The 27,732-nt window shown below is 40.3% G+C and overlaps 1 protein-coding gene across 1 annotated transcript; it reads right to left on the bottom strand.

Annotated features, from left to right (window-relative positions):
- Window positions 1–1,137: 1,137 nt before the first annotated feature.
- LOC139458028 (dentin sialophosphoprotein-like) lies at window positions 1,138–27,732 on the bottom strand. The gene is made up of 9 exons (XM_071239344.1): window positions 27,531–27,732; window positions 14,494–14,696; window positions 14,296–14,359; window positions 10,789–14,143; window positions 4,576–4,607; window positions 4,233–4,375; window positions 3,484–3,559; window positions 3,039–3,136; window positions 1,138–2,709 (listed from the first exon to the last, which is right to left on the bottom strand). Exons 1-9 carry the CDS (start codon window positions 27,730–27,732, stop codon window positions 2,641–2,643), a joined length of 4,242 nt encoding a protein of 1,413 aa, XP_071095445.1. The 3' UTR covers window positions 1,138–2,640.

The raw sequence follows: 27,732 nt of genomic DNA, 5'->3' as shown, positions 1-27,732 counted from the left end.
CCCTACATATTTGACGTATTGACAGCTTTCATGTTCCCTGTACTGCACTGATGCTTGTTGAACACCTCCCGGAGAGGTTGCCAAGAGTTATTCCCTTCAGCTGTTCATGATCTAAAACCTTACTCTGACGCCCTCTGTGCTTAAATCTGAAACTGTCAGTTCTCGTCCAGGAGAATCTTGTAGCCAACAATTGGTATGTGGATTAACCTCTCAATTCTCATCCCAGATAATTTTTAATACACAATTATGATTTATGCTTTTCGTTTACAATTTCATTTAAGTAAGAACTCAGTTCTGGAGAACCTGATCTTTTTTATTATCCGCATGACATTAGAACATTGCGGAATCCACCTGAAAGTTTAATATAAATACTAAATTATATTTTCTATAACTTCATCTGGAATGACAAACCTGATAACATAAAGAGGATCAATTTTATAATGAATAAGTTATCTTACGATGATAGACCTCAGTGCTTTTACTGATTCTTTAAAATTGTCATTTCTGAAACAAGCTATCAATATAACTGCAGCCAAAATATCATATTTTCCATTTCCACATTTTTTATTGAAGGAGCACGTGTCAGTATGCATTATCATGTCGATAACCCATGTTGGAGAGACGTTTTAAATACTTTGGCAAAGTTTTACAGTAGAGTCTTGTTGTTGAAACCCTGGGGCTTAATATTCACTTAAAAGATTCGGACTTAGTGATAAAACTTTGAGTGAATAGGACGGTACATCCAGTTAAAAACATAGATAACGAAAAAGGTTTAATGAGTTTCCAGGTTTCCAGGACAACTGTGTGTGTGTATAAGCATACGTTTTTAGATCATAACAAATTGTTGATGAACATTCCTCAAAAGACAGCGGTATAAGGATCTACATCAAATCGTCGCCTTTTCAGTAAATTGTATCTACTTTGCCATCCGTCAGCTTCTGAGTAATGCCTATCAAACAATTCAACATTCCTCCATCCTGAAGGACAGGGTTGAAACACGCCCACAATTTGAACCTTTAGCGTAGGTGTTCCAAGAGCATGTCTTGCACTATCATTAACATCAAATCATATTAAAAGAGAGAGAAAATTTTATTATACCTTAATAAAACTAGTAAAGTACTCTATGTATGCTTTTAATGGCAAAGACAACTTACTGAACCTTTGGTTTTGACGGAAATATTTAATCAATGTGGAAAATATACAAGAGATATCAAATCAATAGATTTCCACTATAAATTTATACATGAGATAATGTATACAAAAGAGGAGCCTTTAGGCGTTCATTTCCATGTGATATGCTTTTTAAGTATTTATATCTATCTGTATTTTCTGGTTGATGAGACAAACAGTTGTCACAAAAGCACTCTTCAATACGGATGAAATGTTTCATCAGTGTCTGAAGGCCTAAGTTCAACAATTGTATAGAATGGTGCCGTACTACAGAATCAAAATATCATCGACATGAGCTGTCAAGTATTTACTTTCAAACACTTCACTTTCTGAACGAATGACATGGGCACTGATAACAACTATTGCATTATATTTACACAATGTTACTTCAATGGGAACCTTGTGGTAAAATATGCAGGAACCTGGATGTCTGGCACTCTTTTCTAGTTCACTCTCGTCGAGAATACAGGATTCACGCTTTGCACAGAGTCGTAGACAGTGTATACTGTATAGCCATTGTATGTTTCTTATTTGTAAGGGGCGGTCGGGTAGCCTAGTGGTTAAAGCGTTCGCTCGTCACGCCGAAGACCCGGGTTCGATTCCCGACATGGGTACAATGTGTGAAGCCCACTTCTGGTGTCCCCTGCTGTGATATTGCTGGAAAATTGCTAAAAACGGCGTAAAACTATACTCACTCACTCACTCACTCTTTTTTGTAAACACATCAAATTCAATTCAAGTCTGTTAAATAAAATTAAGTTGTAGGTGTGAGAGGATCCGTTATTCGTAGATTCGTGGGTAGGGGATCATTTTCCATTGGTGGTCATTTCCATACCCTCTCTTGGGTGCCACGTGTTTAATGTGATACGATGATCAGAATATAGTGCAAAAGTGCTTCGTCACTCAATGTGTTTGCAAGCACCACGTGTTATCCTTAACATCTATTAAGCCTTATATCAGCACAGATGAGTTAAGCTTATGTACATACAAAAATATAACAAACAACAATACCACTACATATGTTCTGCAAACTCTGAAAGATATTCGGCCTTGCACATACAAAGCAAATAAGAGCATAAGCTAAACATCACACACTCAAATTTCAACAATCAACCTTATTAACAGTCTAACATGGAACATAGATTCGTTTGCTTTTGCCTGGCCAAGCCTAAAGTATCTACAGTCTGGTATGGTATATAAAACCTGATATGTAGAGTCTGCTGCCTGGAACTTTGATGACTATTTCACTAGGTATTTGAGATCATGGATGGGTGCATAACATTCGCCTAACCTGCTGCATATGCCCTTGAAAGTTGCTGGATAAGACAGCTACGTCCTTTATGTATATCGCGTCAATCAGTTCGCACACTCATGTTGATTTAGTTCCTCTGCCTAAACCTGTTTGCCTACAAGCTGCTCACTTTGAGGCGCCATATGAAACTTCTTCACATCAACTCCCTCAGTCTTTCTTCATCGTACCCCATTCCACCAGTTCATCAGTCTGAAATGGATATTCCATTTGCTCACTTCTGGCTGCATCTGAAACAAATAGTCCACACCGTAGCCTTCCTCCCACATGATCATCATCGCTCAGCTACAAAACATTCAATTAGAAACAGCAACTTCTCATCAGTTCAGATCAGTTCATCTCCTGTATCACTGATTTTGTTTCTTTTTCTTTTGTGTCCTTCAAACAAAAGTAAAAAAAGGCTTGGAGTACATTTACACTTGGCATGACTCCGAGCTATGGGACAAATAACACTGAAATAGTCATGGTGTATCATCTCTGTAAGGAAGTGCCTCCAAGTGGATAAAAGCACCAGAATTACCTAACACAGTTCTATATTACAGCCCTGAAGTGAATGTACCTTTAGCAGAGATGTTATGATCTTATTAACTGATCCTTCATCCAGTGCAAGTTGCTTCTCTATCTTGCTGGCCACATCGACTCTAAGCAGGGGCAGAGCTGTAGATAATTTCAATCATTATCACATCCTTTTGCATAGATAAAGCAATTGACATCAAGTGCGTAAGCATTAATTCTGTATCAAAATAATAAGGTGAAATAAAAAAATAAAATATTGACTTTGCTCAAAAGTAGTCCATGTCACTCATTCAGGATGTTCATAATTTTTATTTAAGCATCAGGAAACGTATATTTAATCCATTGATAAGAGATTTAAAGGTGTATGAAGACTCTATTTTGTCAGCATTATACTGATAATGGTAACATGTTAAACGTACATTGAATTTAGAATCTCATTAAATGTTTCATTGATGCCCCATCATATATTTACACTACAAAAACATCACCTCTGTATTTACTTCTCTGATTACAAACGTCCATTTGGAACTTAAATCTTTCCTTTATCTCCGAAGTTGCTGCAGCCTGAAAAGTATGAAAATGTATCTTGTAAAACGTCTCTTGAAATACGAGCAGGGCACTATTAGTTTGTTTAACAAGTAATATAATTCCATTTTTCTCTCCGCCACAGAGTCCTGGTTTCCGTTCCCGAAGTTTAACTAGTAATTATATATGCACTGTTAAATATGATATACCTTTCTAAAACACTATCAATCTTCCAAAATATGACACAAAACGCATTTCAACTTATAATGGGATGAATTGCTTTGACATACACATAAAAGATTATCTCTTTTCATGCATGGATTTTGAGGAAACAGTAAGAAAAACGTACAGCTTTATTTTGCCAACTTCTAGAATACCAATCAAACAGTTATTTGGAATCAATAAGACCGTTTTAGTTTCCACAATAACATTGAAATGGTGCACAGATATTGAAATACTTAACCACTGTACTAATTATTAAGTAAATAAGAAGCAGTGAGAATATACTGGTGATCACCAAGTCACATTTTGTATCACAGTGTCCTGTCATTATCACAATGATCCAGATAAACCAGTAATTGAAGCCATTAATATAGGACTGTGAAACCTGCAATATTTCAGAGGAAGAAATATACACGTTTGACAAGCTCAGTCTAAGAGATATGATTGATGACAAAAAGCACAATATCCGAGGTCGAGTGATTTTCGTTACCTCTTGTTCCTGGTCCAGATATTTCAGCACCTCATCAAGTATTCCATTTAGTTTTCCTGGTGGCAACTTGAACTTCGTCTCCACCTTCTCTTGCAAAACAGTTGTTGTTGTCTTCATTTCTTTCTGTATCTCCCGTAACCTGCCTGAAATATGCCAGTTGAGAGAGGTTTTATCTGGTGACGAATCTCTATTTAGAAACTGTACCTTCAGGATAATTACTGTGAACATTGATATGCATACAACGTGACATACCCATGTTTGGTTAATCTGGAAATATGTTACTCTGAACGATTACAGAGAACCTTACTGTCAGGATTAATGTGGTTTCGTGGTTAATACTCACGTATGTCTTCAAACTTTATGTCGCCCCCAGTTCTGGAATGTATAAAGAGTTATATCCTGACTCCAAGAACAAGAGTAAAGCTGAAGAGTTGAAGGATTAAAATAAATTATTATATGGAGCTCTTTTGCTTGAATGAACTAGAAAAACACAAACCACCAATCTAATGTCATCAACAAAGTTGGTAGATATACCTGTTAGCTGTTCTTACAGACCCAAAGACCTAATGTGTGACCGTGATCGCAATCCAGTGTTTCCATCCAGCACATACGTTTTGATTTTTTATACAATAGCTGCATCAAGTTCTATTAAAGTTGATTGTTTGTCACTGCCTGTGGACTTTTACATCCCACGACCTACTCACTGTTCCAAATGGCAGAATTCATGTACAGGTTCGGTTACTTGCTTCAAATGTGGTGAGGTTAATCTTGATGGAAATAAATGGAAACCTCTGAACTCTCTAACTGTCAAGGTGATCATATGTCATCTTCAACTGAGTGCAGCAAATACAAGTATCAGTCCATTATGCAAAAAGTTAAATGTGAGCAAAAGATCAGCAACAAATAAAGCATCTCACCCAAGCGTCTTTTGATATTAAATATATCAACACGAGGCAAGCCTCGGAGTTTTTCCACTTTTATCAACGAGTGATGATATATGTGATATCAAGAGATACGAGTGCGAGATTTTATTTATCATCCAACATCATTCTTCCAACTTTTACAGTTTGTAGACAACAATAAGCAGTGTCTGCAAAAAGTACTGTAAAAATCACTGCTAACAACTTCTTCAGTTGCAGAGCCATTAGTGATGTAATTTGATTGTGACGTCATGTTAACCAATGGCGTCAGAATGGCCTGCAAAGCATTGTGATGCAATTTCTTTGCAGCAATATCTACAATGTAGATATTGCTTGATCTCACCCAAGCCATTTCTACTGTTGGAGCCAGTTTTGGATGATAAAACAAAATTAGTCGCACCTGCGAACACAACAGGACAATCTTATGGACAAGGAGGTATTCCCTCACATGAGTATTAGTGGTCGTACAGGTGGCCATTCTCCCCAAAACAAAGTCTGGTGTCGTTCCCCTTTTACTCCACCTTCATGCACAAATTTAATTCAGTAGTATTGCAGAGTTATACTTTTTAATTCAAAATTATTAACAGTCAGCAATCTGTTTTCAAGAGACGCATCGTAAACATACAGATCTAGACATATTTGACCTAAGGCACATTTTACAACTGCGCAAGTATGACTAGTGGTATGTTATGCAGTCTCTTGCGGCGTTGCTTAGTAACAGCCTCCATCTTGTACTCATCTCTCTGAGAATAAATCTTCGTCTACATCATTTATTTTCTCCTCAAGGTGATAAAGCGACTAGAGACTCTACTATTTCAGTCAGAAAGAACATTATTCAAAGTGCTGTTCATCTAAATACTAATCTTCAAGCTGTTGCTATCCGACTTATATTGCATTACTCTTTGTATATCCCATCTACATCTGCAGTCTGACCTTCAGAATCTTTATGATAAGCTGCATCCTGCATCACCGTAGGGGATGTAAACGGGCAATCCACGTTAGTTGGAAGTACAAATACAAGCAAAAAGGGGAAAGTCATTGAAGATTTTATTTCTAATAATAACTTAGGTATATTTAATGATGATTCAAGCATCTACTTACATCCTGCCACTTTAAGTTTATCTGCCCTTGATTTGTCGCTCACAGACTTCGATGTTTACAATGAATTTGAATGTTTTTTCCATGACGACCTTTTTGGGAAGTGATCGCTTCCAAACTGTCCTTAAAGCTGTAAAACCGGATGATGACCCACCTTCATCACAATTGAATTTTACCAAGGCCAATTGGTCCTTGTGTGAAAAGTTAAGCACTGAAAATTTTTAATCTGTAAATTTCATAAATGTACCAGATCACATCCAGTTCTTTTCAGCTCAATCAATAAAATCGCTGACCAAACAATTTCTCAGTCCTCTGCCAATCGTAAAATGCAAAGGGGTGGTCGGGTAGCCTTGTGGTTAAAACATTTGCTTTTCATGCCGAAGACCCGGGTTCGATTACCGACATGGGTACAATGTGTGAAGGCCATTTCTCGTGTCCCCCGCCATGATATTGCTGGAATATTTCTAAAAGCGGCGTAAAACCACACTCACTCACCTAATATGCATAAACTATATATTAATATTGAGTTTAAAGAAGCAAGAAAGTGTTGGAAGACAGCGGATAATATTTCCGCCGACATCCCACAGTTAACAATTTTAATAACGTCAAAATTGCTAGTGCCAAGGCACGAAGTGCTTATTAGCGAAATAAGCAACAACCATGTAGGACCTGTCTCCAAAAATTAATTCACTCACGCCCATGTCTAAGGTATGGAACATGGTTAAAAAGTAGAAAGCAAGTTTTCAAAATCTTCTGTAAACTATCTTAAAGATGGTGACACATTAATAACTGATAAATCTGAAATTGCAAATAAATGTGGTGACACTCTTGCCAAACATTCTTCATCATCAAAGTATGTCCCTGTGTTTCAGAAATATCAGAAACAACAGGGAACGAAAAAAGTAGATTTTGCTTATATTAACTGTAAGTATTTCATTGCATTAGCTACACCCCGCTCTTGAGCAAGCTCGTGATCCTGCTGCAGGTGATGGCAATATCCACTGACAGTTACCGAATAATGTCCTGAGACACTTTTAGATATATTTAACCAAATATGGACTTCAGGGAATTTTCCTCCTTCCTGACATTATGCCATTTTAGTCCACATACCAAGACCTGGCCGGGATCATACAGATCCCTCAAATTACCGACCTTTATCCTTAACCAATTGCGTTTGCAAACCATGAAACGAATGGTGAATAATTGATTGGTTTGGTATTTGGAAAGAAATTATCTTATCACAAAATTTTAATGAAGTTTCCATCAAAATAGAAATAATATTGATCGTTTGGTACGATTATAATCCTTTGTAAAAAAATGATATTGTCAACAAACATCACAAAGTGTCAATATCTTTCGGTCGTGAGAAAGCTTATAAACTACTTAGAAGCATTTCATTCTGAATGATTTACATGATTGGAGAAGTTGTTCACCCCTTATATATCACAGTTATTAACAGAAAGGCAATTTCAAGTCCAAAAGGGTTCCATCCTGCTTGAAGATTATAGCCCGGATCAGGGTGTACTGCAAGGCAGTATTTTGTCTCTCACTCTGTTCAGTATTAAAACAAATAGTCTGCCAAAAGTTTTAAGTGAGTCAGCAGATGGGTCACCTTCCGAGGGTGATTTTAATAATGTTTGTGGTAGAAATATGCACACAATAGAGAGGCACCAAATCTGTCTGAATGAAAGTTACAACTGGTCTATTGAAAACGGGAATAAATGTCCTAAAACCAGAGCAAATTCGATACATTTCCTAGAAAATATCTGCTGCATTTCGAATAGCAACCCAGCATTTGTTCAGGTCACTGATCCGCTCTAGACTTAATTACGGCCCCATTTTCTTTCGGCTCGGCTGCCTTTCAGACGTTTCCTATTCTTGTATGTGGAGGCAAATGAGCTATCCCTTCAGCAACGCTGTCTGAAATTATCCTTACTGTACATCACCAAATTATATTCTAGTCAGTGAAATCCAGTTTTTAATTGCTCATTTTATCCTCTCTTTGAAGATATTCACAAAAAGAAATCATCTCCTGTTCCACACATCTGAATCAGAATCAGATCTGGGACATTTCGGCTTTTAATATTAAACTTCAAGATGTAGCTCCAACTCAACTTTTCTTACTTTGGCCTCATATTAAAAAAACTAAAGAAATCAGAACCAACCAACAATTTCACCAACCAGAATTCAATCAATAAAGAATCACCGATGACACCTATCAATCTATATTTACAGATGAATCTGTGATACCACTTCTTATTTCCATACAGCGATTATAAACATGTGACCAAAGGTTACATCAACGAAAAGATGCAAACCAAGTGGTGACGCACATTACATCGAATCAAACCAATTATCGCTTATACCTTCTTGATTTGAAAGTATCGGAATGGGACGACATCGTACAACCAACCACACAGTTGTAATTATTTTAGTTACCAAGAATAATTTCACAACCAAGAAATTCACAATGAACAGTTATTACCTTTGGACAGAGTATATATTATTCTTTGACCGGTATCATATACAGCTATACATAAGGTGTGCACAAGTTTGAACACGGCGATACAGAATGATAATAATGAGTATATTAACCTCGGTTTTCCCAAAGGATTGAATCCGGCAACCAGACAAGAATATAATTTATAAGATGGAAACTTACATCTCTCGAACTCGGTCTGGATCCGGCAATGCTTCTTACCCAGCTTCTTCAGATTTACAACAACTGATGTAACTGTCAACACAGTGACGTCATACTGGAAGTAGTCTCTCGGCTCGAGGATACGGTCGAAGGAACGTGATAGAATTGCATTCCACTAGTGATAGAAGTGTTTTTACGCCACTTTTATATAAGAATATACAATGCATTTAGATGTACTCGATGCATTTTTGTAGTTATGCAAGGTGGATTTAAGCCATTATGCTACAAGAAGTAGTACGTGGAAAAAACTCGGTGATATAGGTGACGTCACATGAACTATCATGTTGGCAAATTAAAATAGGTGATTTAGAACGTATTCACATTTTGTTTTTGCACATTAGACAAACAGTCAGTAAGATCAGTGTTGATATATGCTATAGTGATATCGTATATGTTCACGGTTGTATGCTGTACTGCATTCAACATGTACAATATGATTAATCTCACAATCACATTACAGTTAGGATCCTCTATTTAGTTCCCCTTGTGATGAAAGATTCACACTCAATCAAGTACTACTTGACTGTGTTGATTTTGTCCATCAAAAGAGATACATATTTCACTGTTAGAACAGTCACCTGTTTAGTCATGTTTATTCTTATTTAATACTGTGTTTTCTTAAAGAAATAGAAGTTATTGCTAAATGTTGATGTATAAAGTGTGTTATCTTAATAATTGGTAGTGCTATTTGTCAGTCATATAGCTGGAATATTACCGAGTGCGGCGTTAAACAACAAACAAAGAAACCAACTTGGCTTGTTAGTGGTTGTATCCTCGCGGGAGGTTGAAGTATCGTAAAAGTATTGTCCCCCTAAGAGGGTGTGTACGTTCCACGTCATTCAAAATAGCTTCTTGCATCCGCGAATTTTTAAAGTAGAATATTTGTCTTTCTACCATAATATTGGAAATTATTCGATTCTGATTGGTCAGTTAGAGATGGTCAAATATCAATTAACCACTGATTCATAGAAAAGTACTTATTTCTGTCATTGTCCTTAGTCATATTTAAGTAATTGTATCTACAATTATAGGTTACAAAATGCAAAGTTGCGGTCACTACACTATTCAAAGGATGTGTGGCAATACATTTCGTGCAGAAAACACTCTAGAAATCTTCAAAGAGAATGTTTTTAAGTTTTGGGGTCAACAGAGAGCTTGGAATTTGACCCTTTTGTAAATATGACTTGACGTCATATCTGTTGCGTCTCAATGAGCAATATGACCTCACTATGGTTACAAGTGATGTAGAATGAAAGCTTTGCAAAGCTTGCTTAGATTTCTTAAGGGTTGCCCAATTCATGTTATTTTCCATGCAGCCGTGCTTTCAATGTCAGTCGTATGTTCGAGTGTAAACAAAATGCCTGAGCATAATTGTACAGCGCCATATTTTGCTTAAAGGCTGTTATCGGTGATTCCGTAATTCAGATCGACAACCCACTCAAAACACTGAAATGAACCCATGCAACTTCATTCAATTTATTTTCTAATATCAAAGCGTTCGCGTTTATTTAGTCGTGGTACATAAAAATACTGTGCTTTCAATGTACGAAACACAGTATGTTTTTCTCCTTATGTTACTTTAAAGGCTAAGCGTGCATACAATCGCCAGCAGCTGAAGGGATGGTGTAAATCCAGATGTGCAACTGTCGAGGCAGCAGACGTATTTTAAGTCCCCATGGTCCCCAGCATATTGGCCTCATTTTGGTTGCTGGCAATCTATAGCCCGTTTTTATAGTTCTTCATTTCAACGTTTTCTCAACTAGTTTTAAAATCGAAACTATGATACTCTAGTTATGAAACAGTTCGTGTTACAAATTCTCGTCAAGAACTCACTCACTTGTCATCTTGGTTGTCCTTGTCCCCTTGCTTTCTGGCACCACCAACACCACCGTTGTCCTTGTCTTTGTTCTCCTGGTCCCTGGCACCACCAACACCACCGTTGTCCTTGTCTTTGTTCTCCTGGTCCCTGGCACCACCAACACCACCGTTGTCCTTGTCTTTGTTCTCCTGGTCCCTGGCACCACCAACACCACCGTTGTCCTTGTCTTTGTTCTCCTGGTCCCTGGCACCACCAACACCACCGTTGTCCTTGTCTTTGTTCTCCTGGTCCCTGGCACCACCAACACCACCGTTGTCCTTGTCTTTGTTCTCCTGGTCCCTGGCACCACCAACACCACCGTTGTCCTTGTCTTTGTTCTCCTGGTCCCTGGCACCACCAACACCACCGTTGTCCTTGTCTTTGTTCTCCTGGTCCCTGGCACCACCAACACCACCGTTGTCCTTGTCTTTGTTCTCCTGGTCCCTGGCACCACCAACACCACCGTTGTCCTTGTCTTTGTTCTCCTGGTCCCTGGCACCACCAACACCACCGTTGTCCTTGTCTTTGTTCTCCTGGTCCCTGGCACCACCAACACCACCGTTGTCCTTGTCTTTGTTCTCCTGGTCCCTGGCACCACCAACACCACCGTTGTCCTTGTCTTTGTTCTCCTGGTCCCTGGCACCACCAACACCACCGTTGTCCTTGTCTTTGTTCTCCTGGTCCCTGGCACCACCAACACCACCGTTGTCCTTGTCTTTGTTCTCCTGGTCCCTGGCACCACCAACACCACCGTTGTCCTTGTCTTTGTTCTCCTGGTCCCTGGCACCACCAACACCACCGTTGTCCTTGTCTTTGTTCTCCTGGTCCCTGGCACCACCAACACCACCGTTGTCCTTGTCTTTGTTCTCCTGGTCCCTGGCACCACCAACACCACCGTTGTCCTTGTCTTTGTTCTCTGGGTTGCTAGCATCACCAACACCACCGTTGTCCTTGTCTTTGTTCTCTGGGTTGCTAGCATCACCAACACCACCGTTGTCCTTGTCTTTGTTCTCTGGGTTGCTAGCATCACCAACACCACCGTTGTCCTTGTCTTTGTTCTCCTGGTCCCTGGCACCACTAACCATAAGTTTGTCATTTTCCATGTGGTTGCTAGGATCACTAGCAGTAGGGTTGTCCTTGTCCGCTTGCTTTCTGGCACCACCAACACCACCGTTGTCCTTGTCTTTGTTCTCCTGGTCCCTGGCATCACTAACCATAAGTTTGTCATTTTCCATGTGGTTGCTAGGATCACTAGCAGTAGGGTTGTCCTTGTCCGCTTGCTTTCTGGAACCACCAACACCACCGTTGTCCTTGTCTTTGTTCTCCTGGTCCCTGGCATCACTAACCATAAGTTTGTCGTTTTCCATGTGGTTGCTAGGATCACTAGCAGTAGGGTTGTCCTTGTCCGCTTGCTTTGTGGCACCACCAACACCACCGTTGTTCTTGTCTTTGTTCTCTGGGTTGCTAGCATCACTAACCATAAGTTTGTCGTTTTCCATGTGGTTGCTAGGATCACTAGCAGTAGGGTTGTCCTTGTCCGCATGCTTTCTGGCACCACCAACACCACCGTTGTCCTTGTCTTTGTTCTCCTGGTCCCTGGCATCACTAACCATAAGTTTGTCGTTTTCCATGTGGTTGCTAGGATCACTAGCAGTAGGGTTGTCCTTGTCCGCTTGCTTTCTTGAACCACCAACACCACCGTTGTCCTTGTCTTTGTTCTCCTGGTCCCTGGCATCACTAACCATAAGTTTGTCGTTTTCCATGTGGTTGCTAGGATCACTAGCAGTAGGGTTGTCCTTGTCCGCTTGCTTTCTGGAACCACCAACACCACCGTTGTTCTTGTCTTTGTTCTCTGGGTTGCTAGCATCACTAACCATAAGTTTGTCTTTTTCCATGTGGTTGCTAGGATCACTAGCAGTAGGGTTGTCCTTGTCCGCTTGCTTTCTGGCACCACTAACACCACCGTTGTCCTTGTCTTTGTTCTCTGGGTTGCTAGCATCACTAACCATAAGTTTGTCTTTTTCCATGTGGTTGCTAGGATCACTAGCAGTAGGGTTGTCCTTGTCTGCTTGCTTTCTGGCACCAACACCACCGTTGTCCTTGTCTTTGTTCTCTGGGTTGATAGTATCACTAACCATAGGTTTGTCTTTTTCCATGTGATTGCTAGGATCACTTACAGTAGGGTTGTCCTTGTCCCCTTGCTTTCTGACACCACCAACACCACCGTTGTCCTTGTCTCTGTTCTCTGGGTTGCTAGCATCACTAACCATAAGTTTGTCTTTTTCCATGTGGTTGCTAGGATCACTAGCAGTAGGGTTGTCCTTGTCCGCTTGCTTTCTGGCACCACCAACACCACCGTTGTCCTTGTCTTTGTTCTCTGGGTTGCTAGCATCACTAACCATAAGTTTGTCTTTTTCCATGTGGTTGCTGACATCACTAACAGTTGGGTTGTCCTTGTCCGTTTGGTTGCTAGCATCACTAACAATTGGGTTGTCCTTGTGCGTTTGGTTGCTGGCATCACTTACAGTAGGGTAGTCCTTGTACGTTTGGTAGCTGGCATCACTAACAGTTGGGTTCTGCTTGTCTTCTTGGTTGCTGGCATCACTAACAGTTGGGTTGTCCTTGTCCGTTTGGTTGCTGACATCACTAACAGTTGGGTTGTCCTTGTCCGTTTGGTTGCTGGCTTCACTAACAATTGGGTTGTCCTTGTCCGTTTGGTTGCTGGCATCACTAACAGTTGGGTTGTCCTTGTACGTTTGGTTGCTGGCATCACTAACAGTAGGGTTGTCCTTGTCCGTTTGGTTGCTGGCATCACTAACAATTGGGTTGTCCTTGTCCGTTTGGTTGCTGGCATCACTAACAGTAGGGTTGTCCTTGTACGTTTGGTTGCTGGCATCACTAACAGTAGGGTTGTCCTTGTCCGTTTGGTTGCTGGCATCACTTACAGTTGGGTTGTCCTTGTCCGTTTGGTTGCTGGCATCACTAACAGTTGGGTTGTCCTTGTCCGTTTGGTTGCTGGCATCACTTACAGTTGGGTTGTCCTTGTCCGTTTGGTTGCTGGCATCACTAACAGTTGGGTTGTCCTTGTCCGTTTGGTTGCTGGCATCACTAACAGTAGGGTTGTCCTTGTCCGTTTGGTTGCTGGCATCACTAACAGTTGGGTTGTCCTTGTCCGTTTGGTTGCTGGCATCACTAACAGTTGGGTTCTCGTTGTACACTTGACTGTTGGTATCACGAACAGTTGATTTGTTTTTGTGACATAGGTTGTAGTCATCACTTCTGGTCGAATTGCCTTTATGATCGTGTGTGTATTGTTTGCTTGTCTTTTCCGTATCTGAAGGAAATTAAAGGTATTATGTATCGATATCATTATTGACTGATAAAATTTGAAATTCATATTCAATTTTGAATCAAACGACATGGAACGACATCAGAATATGAATGTGAGCAAGCAATGCGTACACATGAATATCAAAGTACACTTACCTTTGCCTGAAACGAGATGTGAAGATCCCACATCCCTTCCTATTTGTGATTGATCCACAGAAATCTAACAAATATATAAATATTAAAAAAATATAACAATAAACTATTGCTGTGAATTTATAATACAAAGGTTAATTTCAACATTAACCCACACTGACCACTTTTACATATACAAGTTGATTTGTGAATTGTACATACCTTAAAACCATATTTGTCCACAAGGATATGTCCAAGTGTTTTAAATGTGTCTCTGTTAACTTGTGTATCAAGATGTCCAGATGTTATAAGGAGCTTGCCTTTGTGCCTAAACCTCAACTCACAGGCTGGTCTGAAGCCACGGTCATACCGCTGTGGCATGGCAAAGGCAGTGAAAAGAATAAAATCCCCACAGCTGGGATTATCTGAAATGAAAGATCAATGTCTGATATCTTGTAAACTATATATACTGAACCAAATTAAAAACTTCACAATCCTAAAATTTTAACATTTTGACCAGTTATCATTGTGGGCCCTTATTGTGTATTTAAACAGTAATTGCCACGTATTGTCTTCAGATAACACTCATTTTTGTGCAGGTGAATCGATATAAATCATGTGCACAGCACTATAGTGGCAAAAGTGGTTTTTCACGTGCAACTGGTCACGTGGCCATAATACCGCACGTGTTTTCAGCCATACTTGTTAGCAGTCATTAACAAAAAAAGAAAAACACAAGACAACAAAAGTCTTTACGGCCATTTGTCAGGCCACGCCTTTCAAATGTGCAACGTGAACGTGCCATCAGCATGTTTCTGACGGGAACGTCCGTAGCTGAAGTCGCAAGGACGATGGGTTGTAGTCGACGGACTGTTTATGATTTACAGACGGGTCTACAGCAAACAGGTACCACCGTTGATCGCCCTCGGCCAGGTCGACCACGTGTGATGGCACATGCAGAGGATCGTCAGATTGTCTTTCGTCACCTCCGTAATCGATTTTTGACGGCTACATCAACCAGAAATGAACTGTTTAGGGGTAGACTGAGTGCGCAAACTGTTTGAAACCGTCTGGGAACTGCTCACCTTCAAGCACGACGGCCATACTGCGGGCCGATTCTGACTCAATTACACAGACGTCAACGTCAATTGTGGGCACAGCGACACTTACGATGGACTCAAGTCATCTTCAGTGATGAATCCCGATTTAATCTTCGATTTGCTGATGGTACGGCGAGGATGTGGAGGCGCGTCATGAACGTTACGCCCAGTGCTGGGCACAGGAAGTTGACAAATTTCGAGGCGGAAGTGTCATGGTAGAGGGTGCTTTCTGTGGCAATGCACGTTCCAGGGTTCTTGTCATCAGTGGCAAGCTCAACGCTGCTGCTTACTGCGACCAGGTACTGGCACAGGAACTTCTGCCTTTTATGGCAGCAATGGACCCGGTTTGATCTTCCAACACGACAATGCCGACCCCACACAGCAATTTTGACAGGGAATTTACTTCAGAATGCGGGAGTCAACGTCATGACACTGGCCGTCAAGGTCTCCCGACCTCAATCCCATCGAACATGTCTGGGATGCTCTTGGCAGAAATCTGCGCACTCTCCAGAACCAACCACAGAATTTGCAAGATCTTGGCACCATTTTGCAGCAACAATGGCGTCGTCTTCCTAATCATGTGTTCACAAGCATCACAAGGTCCATGCGGAGACGTTGTGTGGCAGTTGTCAACGCACATGGTGGCCATACATGCTTTGTGATGCTTGAACTCAACGTGATTGGCTTCAGGCCTGTTTACAGAGTAGCTGAACATGTTAAACAGACGTGGGGAACTGGAGTTGCTGTTCGTAACAGGAGACCGAATTGGGCGACCTGTATTCCGTTGGTTGAGCCCCTGTGTTGCTGGAGGATGGGATTATAAATGGTTTTTTGACCAATACACCACTTTGACCCTTACACCACATAGATGTGTCCGGTCATGCTGGTGGCTCATGGACCAGTCTGGTAGGAACAAATTATCCGGGCATCCTTGGTGCCCGTTTGAAATTTCTGAAGGTGTATACATCATTGCAGGAGAAGTAAAAAAAAACCATTAAATGCTTGCGCACAGGATCTCTATTACACTATTATGTAATAAATACAAACAAGCAACCAACGTGTTGTCAACAGGTACATTTGTTGGAGTCCTGGTTCAGGTTTCTCTTCACAAAACATTGAACACCAACAAAGACATTGTAAGATTCCAGTATCGATTTTGGTAAACCAATAGTTAGTGTGTTCCACAATCTAATTGGTCAGCCAGCCTTGTCGATTATCATTCGATTCCAACAAATCCCAGGAGCCTCTTAACTACATATAAATAAATAAACGGTTTCATTTCTCAAGACAAGCCAAAATGTTTACAGAGTTCAATTTGGGAACTTATGAGTTGGTTTTCGATTTTGACGCTTCTATCAATTTATATTAACATAACAAAATAACGCTCATTTCATGAATAATATTTTGATGATGTGTAACAGCGTTAATCTGTAAACAAACTGTAAAAGAAATACATTTTCTAGGATTACATTTCGATTGATAGGTTTCACACTTGACAAGGCGACTGAAGCAAGTGAAGCGAGTGACATAAATCAGGATGTTGAAACTCAGGACCCAAACCCCAGCGTTGCTCTCCGTAACGCCGAAGAGTCTGCAAAACCTTCCCGCTTCGTCAGAGTTGATGATGAGGTCCTGAAGTCAGTAAGGGGATCTTCACATTGCCAATAATATCTTTGTGTCCATAACTGGACGGGTAATGCAAAAGAGCCTTGAAAGAACCATTTTCGCGATTACTGTAACTGAGCTTCGGGCCATCCGTGATTTGTCCCGTCCCGTTGGTCTACTTTGGAAAGTTTGATTTAGCACTTGGCTTTGCATCTCAACGTGATCTTCGGGTATCATCCTTCCGAGTTTCCATTGACGATGATGGCTGTGAATTTATTGATATGACCAATTCAGAAGTGACAAAAAAGATTCTGTCAAACAAAATAACTAACATCTACACCACAGGGGGGTCGGTTTTGACCAGTTTCATCCTTGAACACATAAATCCTGAAAACACTCTTTTATCTCACTTTTGGGTAGAAAATCGAGAGATTGTTAAAATAACTGATCGCAAAAATGATCAAATTCTCAACACAATGCAGGGTGACAACTCACACAGTTGTGATACGCTCGATATCTTGATTTGCAGACCTTTCACTAATATCAATGTCCGGCAATCAGAAACTTCTGTCCCAGGGATTTTTCACATGACTAATTCTGTCGTGTGTGTCAACAACGTCTCGGCAATAATAATTAGGCTTAACGTGTCTGCCCGCAATGATCACTTTGTCAGTACAGACGAGTCAATTAAAAGGGAAGTAAGGAAGTACGTTTGCGCACGTAATTTTCAATGGGGAATTAATTGTCCTTCGTTTAATGTTAATCTGAGTTAAAAAAATATGATATTATCTGTGTGTTATGTATTTTATTGTGCGCATGTACAGCTAACCCCTCATGTAAAATACACACTGATGGAATGTTGTGACAAGTGAAAGTGCAGCATGTGAGGAGGCCTCATTGAAACAGATCAAAGCAACAAACCGTGCATGGTCAAAGAGTTCCCCCTTATAACGCTCCTCTCTGTAGATTAGTTTACAATATCGATAAACAATCATTACTATTGGCGTCGGTTTCATTCGGGAAAAGTAACAATCGTGACTATCAATCTTCTAAAATACCTGCATATGAATACATCAATAGCCTACATATATGGCAGCTGATAGATCACCCCCATATGATCTGTAAAACGTATCTATATTTCCTTTACAACATGCTGGGTCTAAAATACACGCCGAGTCAAGGGCTATCGCAATATTAATAGACATCTAAAAGAGGAAATACAGCAGTTTGATAATCGGATGTTTTTTATTGCGTTCTAGGCCGCAACGCTGAGTGGTACGTTGATGACATTACAAGATTTAAGGAAACTGTTATGTTCTGTGGCGACCAGAATGGGATCAGGCTATTTCCTCATTGCAACAATTGACAATGACAGTAAAAGAAAACATTACAAAACATGTTTGATGAAATGTTATTCATGGCAACATGTTGTTTACAAAGCTTTTTGTCATATTCTTTGCCATCTCAGTCTACCACCCACGTAAGGATTTGTCTAGCTCCCTTCTGAAGGTGAAAACAATGAGATACAAGAACGAGCTCAAGAATATTTGAAAAACAGGGCAGATGCGAGATCGTTCAGCATTGTTAGAACAGAATTCTCCATATTATTTTCGGCTGAAAAAGAAAAGCATGTCCCTGTTGTCACTGCTTCTCACATAGAGCAAGTGGAACCACAGTTGGAGTTAGATGTTGCTAGTTTAGGTCAGAGGTCACAAACAAATGACATTGGGTTAGGTCGGGGGCAGCAGACCAATGCAGATGAATTAAGTCATATAAATAGGCCAGAACCCATTACACAGAAAAATGTTAGACATACAATTTCCCCAGAAACTATTGCACATTCGAGTAGTTACAATTTGGGAAATGATATGTGGAAGCAGTTGGGATGTGTTTCCGTTCCTAATTTCTCGGGTGATGCCAAATCATATGAGGGTTGGAAAGCGGCTATCATGGCTTGTGTTCATAAGGCTCCAGCTACAACCGAGTACAAGCTTTTACAGTTGCGTCAGTACTTAACTGGGGATGCAATGAAAGTCATACAAGATTTAGGTCATAGTGCGGCTGGATATGATGTAGCACTAGATAGATGTGAGAGGAAGTATGGTGGCAAGAGACGCCAAATTACAGTTACTGAAGAAAATGACAGAATCTACTATCTGACTATCAAAGATGGGTCTTTGATCGTGTCAAGAATCAGTAGACACATTGCGTGAGTGGGTGTTGCAAGAAGCTGAGTTGAGCATTGTAGCATCAGAAACTTTGCATGGCGTTTCCCAAAAGGGAAGGATTACAGTTAAAGGTAAGAGCAAATCGGGTTCATACTTTGGCAATCGACAGACTGACATGAACTCTCAGTGTGTGCTTTGTAAAAGTCGTCATCATATTTGGAACTGTAAACAGTTCAAGACAATGACTGTTCACACAAGAAAGGAAACTGCTTAACAATTGAACCTATGCTTCAGGTGTTTTGGCACTAACCATCTAGGTAATAATTGCAGACGCAGAGTCACCTGTGGAATAGATAAATGTACCGCAACTCATAGTAGATTTCTTCTCTCAACAAAAAGAAGTTGTGACAATGTTTCTAAAGCTGAAACTCCTGAAACTGAAAAGACACATGGAAGTCAGGGTCCATCTGTAGTTACAATGCCTTCCACTAAGTCTAGCAAGTCAACGCTAGTATCATTGAGAACAGTGTCAGTAGTTCTAAAGAATGGAAAGAACAGAATTGTTGTTAATGCACTATTGGATGATGCCAGCACACAGGCTTATATTAATCAAGATGCTGCCTCAGAATTAGGGTTATTGGGTCCTACAGAGAAAGTTTCAGTTAATGTCCTCAATGGGCAACCTGAAACATTGGAAACTATGTCAGTTCAAGTTGGACTAGAGAGTTTGGATGGTTCAGTCAATACTACGATATCTGCCTTAACAACTACTCAGGTTGTTGATTGGCAAATGTATGCAGGAAGATTGAAACACCTTGACAGCATTGAGTTTCCAAAAGTTAAATCTCCTCATATAATAGATCTCCTTATTGGAATGGATTATCTTGAACTGCATAAATCCTATCAGGACATCCCAGGTCAGGAAGGTGAGCCAACAGCACAGTTAACTCCATTGGGATGGACCTGTATTGGTAGAATACCAGGATTAAGTGATTGTCAGAATTCGGGCAGCTTCTTCACTGACAATAGACAAGCTGAATTAAGTTCAATATTAAAGAAATTATGGGAAGTTGATGAAGTTCCACCTTCGACATCTATCCTTTCCAAGGATGATGAATCTGTCATTGAATCTGTACAATATACGTTCAGATACCAGAATGGTCGGTATCAAATTGGCATTCCATGGAAGGAAAATGCAAGTCCTTTACCGGACAATTGGGGAATAGCTTACAAACGTCTCTGTTGCACAGAGAAGAAATTATCAAAAGACAAACAGGTTGCTGATACTTATGATGGTATCATTTCTCGGTATCTTGAGAAAGGTTACATTGAAAAGGTGTCCATTGATGGAACAGATGTACCTTGTGGATGGTACTTACCTCATTTCCCCGTAGTGCGTCCAGATAGGGCAACTACAAAGGTTCGCATTGTCTTTGATGCATCAGCAAAATGTGAAGGTCTGTCATTGAATGACAGTATTCATCATGGTCCAAAATTACCAAGTGACCTATTTCAGATATTGCTCAGGTTCAGAAGGTACTCTGTAGCCATAGTATGTGACATTGCAGAAATGTATCTTCAGATAGAAATGTTGCCAAAAGACAGGTCATTCTTTCGATTTCTTTGGAGGCCAAACAATCAGAATGACATGACACAGGTTTAGTAGAGTAGTCTTTGGTGTTAATGCCTCTCCGTTTTGGCACAGTATATATCACAAGAACATGCTAGAAGGTTTCAAGATAATCTACAAAAGCTGCTGAGACTGTGTTAAAGTCGACCTATATGGATGACAACATAGACTCACTTCCAATTGCAGTCGAAGCCATAGAGCTGTATGAGCAGCTTACAGAGTTATGGGGAAAGGCAGGCATGTGTGCAAGAAAATGGTTAAGCAATTCACCTGAAGTCTTTCCCTTAGAAAATAGGGCTACTGAGGTTCATCTTGGTAGGGATGAGTTGCCAACTACAAAAACACTTGGTCTGACGTGGGTGGCAAAAGATGACAAGTTAAGCTTAGTACACACAACAGTTGGATACTTACAAAGAGAGGTTTTCTTAGAGAAATGGCTAGGGTATTCAATCCGTTAGGATTCCTTGCTCCTTTCATCATGCAGGAAGTTTGGCTCAAGGGTTTAGATTGGGACGAAGAGCTTCATAATGATTTGAAACAGAAAAGCATTGTTGTGGCTTAATCAAATGAAAGAGTTGGAGACTGTTAGATTCCTGAGATGTTTGCAACTCAACTTCAACATTGTGAACAGGAGATTGCATGGTTTTGTTGATGCATCAGAAAGTGAGTGAGTGAGTATGGTTTTACGCCGCATTTATCAATATTCCAGCAATATCACGGCGGGGGACACAAGAAATGGGCTTCACACATTGTACCCATGTCGGGAATCGAACCTGGGTCTTTGGCGTGACGAGCGAATGCTTTAACCACTAGGCTACCCGACCACCCCCATCAGAAAGTGCATATGGGGCAGTTGTATACAATGTAACTACCTATCATAATGGGATTGTGTCTAGTCGCTTGATGGCATCAACGTGTCTGGTAGCACCTCTGAAATCAGTCAGCATTCCTCGAATGGAGTTAATGGCAGCAGTATTAGGAGATAGGTTGATCTTGACTGTAGTCAAAGCTCTTGAAGTGAATATTGCTGGTGTGATTCTTTGGTCAGATAGTCAAAATGTGCTGTGTTTGATAAAAAACCCATAGCCGCAAATTCAAAACATTTGTAGCTAATAGGATAGCCTTTTTCCAGGAAAACATTATTCCTAGTCAATGGAACTACGTTCATTTTGTTCAGAATCCAACAGATATCTTATCTAGGGGTACAACAGTTGCTTATTTGAGCAAAGCATGGACTTCTGGACCTGACTTTCTAGAACAAGATGTGACAAAATGGCCTTTGCAGATGGTGAGCACCCAAACATTAGATGATTCTGAAGCCAATCAACCTGTTATATCGACAAAGCAGTTCTTTGCAATGGTAACACCTGACAGGTTTTGGAGACTAGATCTGAGAAGACACTCACATTGGCAAAAACTACTCAGGATTACAGCATGGGTTTATAGATTTGTGAACAACAGTCATCTGAATTAGGTTTGAGAATCACTGGGGGACTAAGTTACGAAGAGCTTAGTGATGCAGAGATGTATCATTTAGGTAGTGCACAAAAGGAGGAATTCACCAAGGAGGTATCGGCACTTGAATGTAGAAACAATTGCCATCAAGCAGTAAACTCAGTGGACTTGATCCCATACTTGATGAAGATGGGTTGATTAGATATGGAGGTAGACTGCAGTCTGCAAATTTCCTCCCATTTGATGCACGGTTCCCGATAGTATTGCCCAGAAGAAATTGGGTAACAAAGCTAATCGTGAAGAAATATCATGAAGATGGAAAACACATCCTTGGTACAAACTAGATACTTGCTCTACTATCTACATGAAGAGATCCGTGAATATGAAAAGGAATTTTCTTGGTGTCGCAGGCTTAAGGCGAAGCCTAGTGTGCAAATCATGGCTCCACTACCACAAGTTAGACTGAAATACTCATTGAGAGCATTTGATCAAACCGGTGTTATTTTTGCAGGACCTTTCATCAGAATACAAGGTAGGGGAAAGCAACGAGTTAAACGCTACAAGGGCCATTCAATATATAACCAGCCTAACCTATTTGCTACTGCTCCTCACTTCCTCTTTTTCAACATAATCATCATTGAGGTCTATGTACTTTGTCCAACGATATGTGAGTGCTAAAAGCCTGTTGTGATAGAAACCATGGGGTTGTTCATGTAACCCCCCCCCCCCACTGCTGTCGTGAGTTCATCATCGGACCGGAAATGACGTCCACGCAGTTCTTTCTTCAAGTTTGGGAAGAGAAAGTAGTCGCTTGGTGCCAGGTCTGGTGCGTAAGGTGGATGAGGCAATACTTTGAACCCGTTCCGCTTCACTGCGTCAACCGGAAGTCGACAGGTGCGCACTCTGGCATTATCATGTTGGAGCAGCACACCTTTTCTGATCTTTCCACGACATTTGGCAAGAATAGCAGTCTGCAAACGGTCCGGGAGATCGGAGTAGTACTCTCCAGTAATAGTCTGGCCAAGTGGCAAGTAGTCAATGAATAAGACCCCTTTAGTTTCCCAAAAGATGTTGCCATGACTTTGCCTGCCGATGGTTGAGTCTTAAACTTTTTGGGACAGGGTGAAGCAAAGCCAGTCCACTGCTTACTCTGTTTTTTGGTTTCTGGGTCATAGTGGTGTACTCAGGTTTCATCACCAGTAACAATTCTCTCCTTAAAGTTGTCTGCATTCCGACTGCATTGCGTCAAAAGTGCTTGACACATTGACGCACGTGCAGCCTTCTGATCATCACTAAGACATTTTGGGACCCATCGGGCAGACAGCTTCCTCACACCCAGACGATGATGCAAAATGGTATGGACACTTCCCTCTGAAATGTCCAAGGCCTTGGCCATTTCTGACACCTTCATTCGCCTGTCTTTGACAACCAGTTGTCTCACAACTTCAATGGTTTGGTCATTGGTCACCTCTACAGGCCTGCCAGGGCGTGGCTCATCTACCAGGTTCACCCGACCCCTCTTAAATTCTGCAACCCCGAATTTGACCTGTGCATAAGAAGGTGCACTGTCACCATAAACATCTGACAATTCATCATGTATCTCCTTTCCCGGTTTACCTTTAAAGTAGAGGTACCTTATAACAGCCCCGTATTCAACCTTTGACGAAAAATTGGCAGAATCTACCCTTGCCATCTTTATAGATCACGCATGTGAATTCAAATACAATTTCTCAGTGAAACTTTGTCTATGCACGTGACATACATTGGTGCACAACACGTGACAAGCATGCAACCGTTAAGATCTGATAAATAGCTTAGGCTGGTTATATATTGAATGGCCCTCGTACTTTTGTCTCTTTACTTGCCTGGCAACTAGAGCTGTGCACTTGGAAATGGCATACGGGCTTGATAGCGACGCATTCATGAATGCTTTTTACAGAATGGTCAACCATCGAGGCTTGCCAAGTGTAGTGGTTTCAGATAACGGGACAAGGATCCGTTAAAGAGCTGAAGCCACTTATAGACAAACTTGATGAGGATTTCATTAAAACCACCTTGGCCAATGATGGAGTTACTTGGAAGTTTAACCCACCATATTCACCACATATGGGGGGTGTTTTTGTAGCAATTATAAAGTCTTCCAAACGAGCTACATCACTGATGAAGAACTTGTGACTGCCTTTACCAGAGTTGAATCATTGATTTATTCAAGGCCTTTAACTTACCAAAGTATGCATCCACATGGTGGCGTTCCCCTAACTCCTAATCACTTTCTTGATGGTCAGTAGGGTGGAATATTTGCTCATGAATTGGTTGATAAGACAGTGATCAATTCGAAAAAACGTTGGCGAAGAGTGCAAGAACTGGTACGCCACTTTTTGAAACGGTGGATGTCTGAATGGCTTCCTTCTCTACAAGCAAGGAAGAAATGGTTTATACCAAACCGTGATCTTGAAGTAGATGACGTCGTTCTGGTTGTCTCCCCTCAGTCACCCAGAGGCAGTTGGATCACCGGACGAATCATAAAGACACATCCAGGAAGAGATGGACACGTTCGAGTTGTTGACATACAGACCAGCAAGGCTGTTGTGACAAGACCAGTGACACAAGTGTGTCCACTGGAATGGAGTGTGTCAGAAGCTGCAGGTGGAGAAGGCTTCAAGAACAGAACAGCAGAAGGATTTGAGGAATGGAGAGAAGTATTCGTGAATGGAGGATTCAAAGAAAACTTTATGGATAGTGGATTCAAAGAACTTGATGACAGGATAGAAGATGTTATTCAAGGAAGTATTTCGAGTGACTGAAACATTGATATTTTTCATTTTATGATACAGAATGTGCTTTTTTAACAATGAACATTATACTTACCATTGAATTTACATGATTTCAAGTGGAATATTTCTTATTTACAGAACAGTAAATGTTGAGATGACTGATTTGTTTTTCAGAACATGTTTTGACTTTTTTTCTGAACAGTTTAGTCGCCTATTATTTCAAATATAAATGTACATATGCTATGTTGCTAATAAACTGATAGCTAATATTTGAAATGATAGACTGGGATCTATCATTTGTAGGGGGGAATGTTCTGGAGTACTAAAGCCAAGCTCGTTGGAATCGTGGGGCACGTGAAATTGACTATGTATACCAAAAGCTTTGTGAAAATAAAGTCAGTTAAAAAAACACTGCGTAACATGTATCACACCTGTCCTTCCATGACAGAAAGCCGCCCACATGATAACGCTACCCTCACAAAACAAGTCCACTTCCCGTACGCAAGTTATGGCGTAACGTTATCCCCGACGTCTGTAGATCCACGTTCTTTCATCCCCTCGACGGAGGCTAAATCTTGATTCGTCACTGAACCAGACATCTTACTATCACAGTTGAGGCCATACCACTTTGTTGACGACACCAATGCATCGATGTTGACGATATTGCCGACTCAATAAGACGCGTCGAACAGGTTGTCTTGCTCGTAGACCTGCTGCTGTTAAACGGTTTCATATGGTCTGGTCAGAGATTCTATGCCGTACGGACATTTGGGATGTGGTCGTCCTTTCACGTAGGTGATCCATTCTTTTGAAACTGATCCCATAGCCTCGTGATGGTGCTGGGTGCTACATTATAAACCATGGCTACAGCCATGCGTTTCTTTTTTGAAGAGTATATGATCACTGACTTTTGCTTTCACCACTGTGTTTTTGTTTGATACTGACCACTGCTATTATAATTTATATGGTTATTGAATATTGTACTTCCACTCTATTGTGTACTGTCATTGTAATGATTCTGCAGTAATTTGTATTGATTTGGAAATCTAGTTAATGTTGTAATACATTTGTTGATTGTATACCATTTGTTTGTTGGTTTCACACTCACTTCTTTTATGTACAGATTTCTGGGTTAACATAATGTTTCAATTTGGGAATCGACATGTAACAACAGATTAATATGGTAATTAGAAACAAAATTAATAATCTCATTACAAATATACAATGGAATTTTAGAAAAAATAACAGACTCACCATTGACAATTTGGTTATTTTGAAAAAAAAATGTTTGTTAAAAATGGTATCATCAATAAAAAACACACCGTTTCTATATTTCTTTATTTAGAACGGGAAAAATCCTCATGAAATCAGATTGCGAGGGCGTTTGCCTAATTTTGAATTTAGTATTTAACATATATACATTTCCAGATATGTGTAGGATCCACCTTGTGATTTCTTTGATCAAGAACAAGGAGTCCCACCATGTTGTGTATTATCGGTAATGTTGTTTAGCATAAAATAACAATTTATCTAAGGTTTTAATGAACTCTTTTGACAGGTCTTTGCTGGTGAGAAAATCATCATGAAGCATGCCTTCCTGTACTGTATTGATTTATCCATCACAAAGGGTCAATATTTCAATTCATCATCTCTAAATAATCTCTTAAAAAATCGTAGTTCTGATTTTTTAGAGAGAAATATGACTTATTGATTAATTTTGAATTGTGTAGATGGTTATTGTTTTAATTTGTGACATAGGCTGTATCCTCAAAGGGGGTTGAAGTAACATAATAGTATATGTTTTATGAGAGGATATGTAAGATCACGTGATTCAAAGGAGATTTATTCCTACCATGCTTTTCATCGTAAAATATGTGTTGTTTTAATGTTTGGCTGAATTTGCCAACAATCACCAACACCTGAAGGGATGATGCAAATACTGCTGGGGTCCATACAGGTAGCAAAGGTATTGTATCCACTCATGTTGATCTTCCTTCAGTTGCTGGCGATCTAGAACGCGTTTCATATTTTGTTGGTAAATAATAGTTTATATTTACATGCTCGCAAACCTGTTTGAAATACATTTTTGAAAGATATTTCGAAGTGATACACATAAGGAATAAGTATATGCTTACTCCTTCACCAGGTGAATGATCATGAATGCTATGAGACAGAGACATGTAAGAACAACAAAAGTAAACCGATAACAAAAGGTGGAAAGTTAACAAGGGAAGCCAACACTACCAATTATCTGTATATACTCCGAAACGTTGTGTTCCTCATAATAAAGAAGTTGACATCTTTAAATCTTCTTCCTTACTTATACAAAAGTCTGCGGTATTCTAGTAGTTGTACTGTCTTTTGACGATAGGTCTATAAACAGTCTAAAATTATTTGTTACTTATGTACCATTTTGTTGCGTCACAATATCGCTGGAATACTGATGATGTGACGTTAACTTTTAACTCACCCACTCACTCAATCTGCACTCGTCAACATTACAATTGTCGCTGACAAAAATTCTTACATTTATCAAGGAACTGTAGAACCACTCCATCAAATTCATCGTTCGGTCTGCCTTGAGGCCGGAATATCACAATGTGCGGCGGTGAAACAGTGGAGGACAGTTCCCTGTTAAGCTCAACATGGAGTGACAGCTGGTGCATGAAAGACTTCTTGAGTTTGTCATCATAACTAGTGGTAGGCAGAACATGAAGTGGCAGTGACAT

The sequence above is a fragment of the Haliotis cracherodii genome, unplaced genomic scaffold (genome assembly GCF_022045235.1).
Source record: "Haliotis cracherodii isolate W230 unplaced genomic scaffold, xgHalCrac1.p SCAF_12, whole genome shotgun sequence".
NCBI lineage: Eukaryota > Metazoa > Mollusca > Gastropoda > Lepetellida > Haliotidae > Haliotis > Haliotis cracherodii.
Note: the sequence above shows the minus strand (reverse complement) of the source record. Positions and strands in the feature narration are given on the sequence as shown.